Source organism: Candida margitis (genome assembly GCF_024628925.1).
Source record: "Candida margitis strain CBS 14175 chromosome Unknown scaffold53, whole genome shotgun sequence".
Taxonomy (NCBI): Eukaryota; Fungi; Ascomycota; class Pichiomycetes; order Serinales; family Debaryomycetaceae; genus Lodderomyces; species Lodderomyces margitis.
The window spans coordinates 64,236-72,682 of record NW_026261725.1 but is presented as its reverse complement, the minus strand read 5'-3'; the positions used below and the strand labels follow the sequence as shown (position 1 = coordinate 72,682).

Below are 8,447 nucleotides of genomic sequence, written 5' to 3'. Positions count from 1 at the left end.
CAGGTGCACTGTGTTAGCCTTTTGGAAAAGGGGGTATCTGCTGCAAGCATTTGTAGGAGTGTGCTGGGGCGTACTGTAGTGTACTGTAGTGGTAGGAAAACTGCCTTTAAAGTCCGCTTCGCGATTAATTGGAAATTGAAAAAACGTGCGTGGATGCGGAATTACCAAAGATAAGCAATTTTCCATCACTCTAAGAGTTCCGGTTATTTAGTCGAATTGAAGCTACGTAAGTCTATTTATTTATACACTTTTCTTATCTACACTAGTTTGTTCAGCATCAGCATCACTACCGTAGGTGGTTTGATTATCAACGTAAATTGGTTCTTCATCTGGTCTGTCCAAGGCGGTGAATGGATTACCCCGTATCTTTGAGTAGACATACACGGCTCCGATTCTCAAAGCGGCAGCAATCCATGAAAAAATGATTCCGCCTACTGGCGCAATTACAAACGCACCAAATGGACCCCAATCGTCTTGATCGTAAAGTCCATTCCAAATCAACAACAATTTTCCACCTTCTTTTGCACTATGGTAATAAACAGTTCCAAACACAAACACCCCGACCAATGCACCCAATCCACCACACATAACATCAAAGCCTCTCATCCACCAGAAGTATGTGTTACTTAAACCGAGGAACACAGCGGGGATCACAGCAGCACTCACCAAATCAGCAATCAAGTAAATTTGCAAGATATTGTCCGCCACTTTAACTGCCAAAACAACAATGGGGAAAATCATAATCACCACCAAAAGACGCGACCAATTGGTGTGAAGCTTGTTTCTAAACACATCATTGGATATGGTTGAAACAAACGCCGACTGTAATGAATCAAAAGTACAAGTTGACAAAATAATACAGAAAATCAACACAAATGCAACTAACCAACGAGGCATATGCGACAACAAAATGAAAAATGCATTGGATCCATCGCTATCTCCCACCTGTAAATCACCCGACCAAACGGCCAAGAATCCAGTGGTTCCCACCAATGAAGTGATGACAAAAGTAACAACGGCAGCAATTGAGCAGCCAATCCATAAATCCTTATCTGTCTTACTGGCAAATGTCCTCAACCAAAATCCTGACATAAAACAGTCATTAGTCACGATTGCCACAAACAAGATGTAAACCAATTGCCAACCCAATTTATTGCCCTTTAATAAACCCGAAGGACCCACTTTTGATGTATCAATGTCGATGTAAGATCCCATTCCACAAGCACAAATGATCACCAAAATTAAAACACAAGCACCTTGGAAGTTGTCGGTGATGAAACTAACTCTGAATCCACCAAAAAATGTATAGATTGTCGTTACTGCACATTCAACAATGACAGCACCCAACGCATTCAACCCAGTCAATGCTGTAATAGCACTTCTAATTGCCGACAATTCACCAATCATGAATAAAAACATTGTCAAACAAGTGAAAAACGACAAATACAACGCTGTAACTATTCCGAATCTATGCCTTACCCATTCAGTCAAAATGAATCCATCAGGGCACTTTTTTCTGATAATAGGACCAAATACGGCAAATCCGACAATAGGAATGGACCCACAAAGGGTGTACACGAGTAATCCATGCAACCCGGCAATGTTTGCAATTTCGGCATAAGTAGCAATGATACCAACACCCATGGCTAAAATGAGAAGTAAAAGTTAGTATTGTCGCTTTGAGAGTAAAAGTGAGTGGGTGCGACAAGCAGGCATGGCTCGAGAAGCGAATTATGCCACCTTTTTTTACACCCACCCCCTCATATATTAAGAAAGGAGAAACTAAGATCCTCACGCAAGTCTGAACTTGATCGAGTTCGAACGGTTTGCTCTCAATCTTTAGGTAGAATCCCAAAGATACCCGCTCATAGTTTTTCCCTTTCTTCAAAAGTAAAAGCTATTTGCACAACAGTACATGATAACTAGACCAACTAATTTCTCCATGATTTGTTAAGAATCTCCAATTTCATCTCGTTTTCTCTAATAAGTGCTTTCTTCACATACCTGAAGCGATAAAGTTCAACGCCAACGGGATACCTCTTTGCGTTCCATTCGAAGAAAGGAAATCACTCTTTGAGGCAAATTTCCAGGCTAGGAATAGACCTGTGGCCAACATGAAGATATAAGTAAGGTAGATAATGGCATTGTTACCTTGTGATGATAGTTGTGCCATAGTGTGTGTGTATATCCAACTGATTAGTTCCTTCTTTCTTTTGGGTTTAGCAATGAATTAAGATGAGACTCGATGAGATTTATAAATTTTCATCTTTTACTTGAAGCTGTTTCCATTGTCTCACTTTTTAAAGTGATAGCGATTTATGCTCTAAGAAAGCGTTGCAAAGTTTCTCTTTTTTCTTTTTTGTTTTTACTATTTTCATTTTTTTCGTTCTGTTCCGTCTTAATTGAGTATGCGCTTACAGGGCTGGAGCTCATTTCTACAATGTGGTCCGTAGTATGATAAACTAGGATCTTGCTTTTACGATGAAAGACAATAAATAAAGCACAAAGTATGACCTTTGGCGATGGCCGTACTAATCCACATGGAAGTTGTATATAAGTCTCATCGTTTCAGTTTATTCTAAACACTATACCTCCACTCACCTATATTCACAACACAGTTTTATGGTCATCAAAATCATCCACTTTGATGGCTTTCCCTCCTTTGACCCCGAATTCAGGTATGACACCTTCATTAGGCCCAAAGACATTAAAAAGTGGCAATTTTTCGCCTAGCCACAACGCACGTTGAGTGTGGTCTTTCAAATCATCACCAGTTTGAGGATGAATCAATACCAGCAAGTTACCATGATGCAATTGAAACCAGCTCAACACCTTAACAAAAACCTCGGGCCTCAATACATCCGCCTCCCAGAATTGAGCGGGATGCGGACCAATTACTTTATCATTGGGTAATTTCTTGACCAAAATGGAACCATCAGCGGCATCTTCGGGGAAATCGGCAAGAAGTTTAGCTCGCAAGGCGTCTGATTCCTCCACTGAATGTTTCTGATGGGCGAAATAGTAAATGTGGAAATCGTAGTATTTGACTGGGTAGGTGTATTTTAAATTGTACTTTGAGGTGGTTGCGATTGAAGGGTCCTCTCTTGAAAGGTGTGTAACGTAGTCCATTTTGTTACTGTGCGGCAGAAATGAAAAGATGTTAAGAAGTAATGGCTTGACTTTGGATAGGCAACTTTTTCACATTTTTTGGTTGATCTTTTTGAGCCGTATCATGAAGATCAATTTTTGAGCCACAATTTTAAATTACGAGCAAAAAAACAATAAAATTTCGAAATGGGTTCGCTCTTCAACTGAACTCAAGTTGTTAGCTATTTCGTAATGTCCTTGTAGGTGAATGAAAGCAGCTTCGCTTGGTCAAGACTATGTGTGTACACATATGGAGTGTATCACTAAGCTTCAAATTCCTGATAGAACCAAACAATGAAATGAAGCGCCAAAGATAAACTCAAAGGCGATGGCTTGTCAAGTTTAAAAGCAAAGCACCGAGGAAGCAATGCTTCTATTTCATTGCTGTGGGGAGCTCGCAGCTGTTTCCCTCTTGCATATGTCCCTATCTCGCTATCACAATGAATCTGACTTCTTCTAAAACCAAGAATTTACTTTCAGGCTCCCTGGGTGCAAAAAAGTCTTTTCGTCTCTATAGTTATAGAAAACGCCTTGAATTTGAATGCTATTGTTCCAACTTTGTTACCATTTGAAATTTGGTTGAATTGGTGAAAAACAAAGTCAATCCCGAAAATCGGCTATCTCGTAATTGACTTTTGTAGCACTTTGACCTTTTAGACTCTCGCTACAATTTTCCGAGTTTGAAAAGTTTCTTAAACCCTGTGGAAGAAGAGTGGAAGGTTTAGTCTACGCAATATAAAAGCGCAATAGTCAACGGAACAGCCAAGATCAAGATTCAACTCTTTTGACTAAACGAAGGTCTTCCGTAGTTTCGCATAACACACATATACTTCTTGCTTCTGCTGTGAGAGAAAAAAGGGGCACTTTCAATTACAGCCAATCACCAGCTGAATCAAGGGCGCAGCGATCTATTAATAGAAAAGCGCACTTGCGCATTTTAATGTTCTTTGACAGACAGGTGACAGAAAAGGGATCTTGGCATTCCGCGTATGTTACAAAGAAGGGAATTATGCTCTTCCGAACGCTTTTCCAATTTGAACCCTGCTATTGATTTTCTTCTTTCACACTGTTTCACCTCGACGAATGAAACTTTAACAGGGACGAAAAGACCCTTCAACTACAATCACCACCCCTTTTGAAGACGTTTCTTGATTACAAACCCTAATGTATCGTTGTCACGTTTCATATCGTATTCGCCTCCAGTAGATCTTTGTAACCTAAGATTGATTGAATACCGTAGCAATTGAATCTAACCATAGAATAGAACCAATCAGAAGATGAGAACCATTGCACGCGTTACTAAAACTACTGCACTCAACAATCTTGGCACTTATTTCCCTGTACAATAAGCTAATTTGTAGCTGAGGCATTCGTAAAAACAAATAAAGGCAATGCAAGAGAAGACAAGACAAGACAAGGCATTAGTGTCACAATTTACTAAATGTCAAAATTGTAGTCTGAAAAGCCCTATTGTTCAATTTGTTATGTCTGCAAAATCACTTAATTTCATGTTGCTACCATTTTCTATTGTCTGTCATCATTCGAGATTGTAAGTGCCAGCTTCGTTGCTTGTGAAATGGAGCACTGTTCAACGGCAACTGAAAAAGAAAGCTACGGACTTCTTTGCAGCGCCATGAATATAAATAAGGCTAACTCCCCATCCAAGGTTTCTCTGCAAGTGCTAGGTTTTTTTTTTGCAACCAAACATAGTCACTCTTTGCAACTTCTCCTCCATTTCAACTTAATAACCTCCAGTGCCTGGTTTACATAGAATGTTGTTGTTGCACTTGTTTGCTTTCGTTTTGATTTCATCAACTGCTTCATTAGCAGCTACAAACAGTATCGCTCTTTATTGGGGACAAAATGTTGCTTCTGGGCAACTTACCTTAAACTCCTACTGTCAAGACCCAGACGTGGAAATTGTCATTCTTTCATCAATTACCGACTTTACAACTGGATTTGGAGACTTTAATGATAACTGTTTCCGCAACGGCACTACAGGCTACATGGCTTGTCCCAATTTTGCTGAAGATATTAAAAGTTGTCAAGCCTTAGGAAAAAAGGTTCTTTTATCAATTGGTGCTCCAGGTTCCGACAGCCAGTTTGCAAATACCCAAGATGCTATTAACTTTGCTGATACTTTGTGGAATAAATTCGGTGCTGGCAAAAGTGATGAAAAACCATTTGGCGATGCAGTTATTGATGGATTTGATTTCCATGTCGCTTCAGGTGGTGATACAGGATATGCTGAATTAGCACAAGCTTTGAGATCAAAGTTTGATTCTTCAAAAAAGTACTACTTGTCAGCCTCACCAACATGCAATTATCCCAACCCACAACTTGGCCTGTTGTTGTCACAAGTTCCTTTGGATTATACCTTTATTCAATACTATGATGGCCAATGTTCACCAAGCAATATCAATTACGATACATGGTCTCAATTTGCTAACTCCGCACCTAACCCAAATATGAAGTTGTACATTGGTCTTAATGCTTTTGAATTAAGTCCAAGCTATATAAGATCTCGTGACTTGCCACCAATTATTCAAAGAGTTAATTGTGATTCTCATTTTGCCGGTGTTGCTTTATGGGATGCCTCAGGTGCATTTTTGAGAGAAACATCGAATAGCAGATACATTGATAATGTGAAGCGGGTACTCGATGAAAACACATGCTCCCAGCCTTCGTCTTCTAGTACAGCAGCTTCTTCCTCAACTGAATCTTCAATTGAACCATCGTCATCTACTGAACCAGTGTCATCTACTGAACCATCGTCATCTACTGAACCATCGTCATCTACTGAACCAGTGCCATCAATTCAACCATCATCATCTACTGAGTCTTCATCGTCTGCTGTACCATCGTCATCATCAACTGAACAATCATCAACTGCTTCATCCTCATCATCATCTGAGGCATCATCGACTACTGCATCATCATCAACTACTGCATCATCATTAACTACTGCATCATCATCGACTACTGCATCATCATCGACTACCCAGCCTTCTTCGACTGATACATCTTCAAGTTCATTATCTCCTTCTGAGGAGCAAAGTATTTCTACAAAACCTCCTACCACTGGTTTAACTTCAACTTCGACTATTGAGAGTAAAACTGTTATTATAATTACTTCTTGCCATGAAGATGTCTGCACGCAAGTACCAATTACTACAGGGGTCACCGTTATTACCGAAGAATACACCACCTACACCACTTATTGCCCATTATCAACCGAAGCTACAACTGACAGTGCCAATAACAAAAACAGTGTTGAAGGTACAGTTGGAACCAGAACGGAAGTAGGTACCACCATTGTCACCATCACATCATGTGTTAACGACAAGTGTACTCCAGCAGCGGTTACTACTGGAGTTGTAACCATTACAGAGAACGATACTGTTTACACTACTTATTGTTCATTACCTACAACTGCAACTACAACTACTGGCACTGGCGGCTCAAATGCAGCCGGTGTTAGCACAACAAAGGCCCACCAGACTTCAAGTGGAAATGAAGGAAGACATCAAAGTGCAAAGGAAAGTGGTGCTGCTGCAAAGACCACGGCTGCTGCAAATGTCAATGGAACTCCAAAAGAAACAAAGATTTCTTCCACTACAATTGCTGCTGCTACTGAGACAAAAAAGACTAACACTGGAGGACAAGCTACTGTTACTAAAGTTAGTGAAGGGGCTCCAGCACCAACTTCGACAACTTTCCAAGTCCAAAGAGAAGGGTCTAGTGAGAGTACTTCTTCAGCTCATAAAACTGCTGCAGCTCAATCTACCACAGTGTCTATTTTTGAAGGCGATGGTGTTAAATCGTTCAACATGGAAAAATCCCTTTTGACTATTCCAATGTTGTGCTTTGGCTTCTTGTTTTAATAGGGGCGTATGTTTTGCATGTACCGATACATCGCGGCTTTACCTTTTTATTGTAAGGTAGGTGAAAAATTCCCCCCTTTTAATGGGAAACCATGTAAGAAATTAATTGAGTGTAGTAATACAAGAAAATGGAAAAAGAAAATTGACCAAAGTAGACTTTTAATTACTCTAACTTTGGCCTCTCAAGTTTTTTTTTTCAAAATAAGAGACCAATGAGGAGCTATAGACGCCAGAACATTAATGAGTCAGGAGGTGTGTGAATCATGAGAATCAAAGAATTGCTCGGGAGTACATTTTAAAGTTTAGGGGTTAAAATAAATTCTTAAGCTCCGCTTCTGTCATATTAAGCTCGGCAAAAGAACAAAAATAAAACAAAATGTCAAACCTTAAGCCTCCTCACCCCCAGTTCTTAAAATAAAATGAAACAATTCAATTTTCACTGATTATCTATAAATTAAAAGGCTTAGCTCTTTTACGAGATTGTGATAGAGTGTCACCTTCTATTGTGAAGTGAAGTGAAGTGAAGTGAAGTGAAGTGAAGTGAAGTGAAGTGAAAGAGGAATTGCCATACAAAAGTCTAGACCTCTTCACAATGATCAAGGTTAAGGTTACATGGTTACATTCAATGGAACTGACTGAGAATGAAACTCACCAATGCAAGTTGGGTTAAAGTTTTCTTCATAGGAGAAAATTTTTATTTCTATAAATGCGCGCTTTTGTTTTTATTGTTTTCAAAACTTTAATTATTGATCGTGTGCAGATTCTTCACTAATTAAAAAAAAAAATCATTTCATCAAAATACAAAGTGCAATTGGAATGTCATAATGACTACATAGGAAGGGAGAGGATGTCTCAAAAGTAGTAATCCGTAGAGTATGTTATATCTGGCTGAGTGAAGATGGCTTTGTAGAGCTTGCTCTCTGTATGTCTCAAAAGTGCATCATGAAAGAAATGCGTATATGTCAGTTGTTGAATGTGCTTGTTTACTAAAATAAATTAGGTCGTGTAAGAAGTGTCAAGTGTAATAGCTAACAGAGATGCAATATCTACCAATTCATTCTTAATTTGGTTCATTTCTTTCCTCATTGGTTACAGTTATTACGTAAATTGGTTTGGTTTTATTCTTTATTTGCTTTTTTTAACGATGGGAACAATCTTCTTCTTAGACCTTCGTTCTTTTGTGTGGTTTTATATAAAAGCTACATATTACGAAACAAACACTTTAACCTCTCCTTCAAAAGCCGTTAAGGATACAGAGTGCTGATGGAGAAAAGCCTCCCCTATGTACTATTAGTAGTTGTCCTTACGCCTCTTTTTCTACCTGTAAGAGATTTGGGCTCTATTTACACAAAGTGCTACTATTTTAATTTTATTTCCACCAATCGAACAGCTGTCACACCTCACCACACCATAATA

At 39.1% G+C, this 8,447-nt stretch overlaps 3 protein-coding genes across 3 annotated transcripts; 1 reads left to right on the top strand and 2 right to left on the bottom strand. All coding sequences in view use genetic code 12, as the record gives it.

The window, feature by feature from the left end:
- Positions 1-240: 240 nt before the first annotated feature.
- Positions 241-2,173, bottom strand: CANMA_000128 (uncharacterized protein; the record flags this gene model as incomplete). The annotated part of the gene is made up of 2 exons (XM_051813231.1): positions 241-1,646; positions 2,005-2,173. The coding sequence occupies 2 exons, from the start codon at positions 2,171-2,173 to the stop codon at positions 241-243; spliced, it is 1,575 nt and encodes a 524-aa protein (XP_051674266.1).
- A 434-nt stretch (positions 2,174-2,607) lies between these two features.
- CANMA_000127 (uncharacterized protein) lies at positions 2,608-3,129 on the bottom strand (the record flags this gene model as incomplete). Its single annotated transcript, XM_051813220.1, has 1 exon — positions 2,608-3,129. The coding sequence occupies one exon, from the start codon at positions 3,127-3,129 to the stop codon at positions 2,608-2,610; it is 522 nt and encodes a 173-aa protein (XP_051674265.1).
- Positions 3,130-4,919: 1,790 nt separating this feature from the next.
- On the top strand, positions 4,920-7,031 carry CANMA_000126 (uncharacterized protein; the record flags this gene model as incomplete). Its single annotated transcript, XM_051813209.1, has 1 exon — positions 4,920-7,031. One exon carries the CDS (start codon positions 4,920-4,922, stop codon positions 7,029-7,031), a length of 2,112 nt encoding a protein of 703 aa, XP_051674264.1.
- Positions 7,032-8,447: the final 1,416 nt, after the last annotated feature.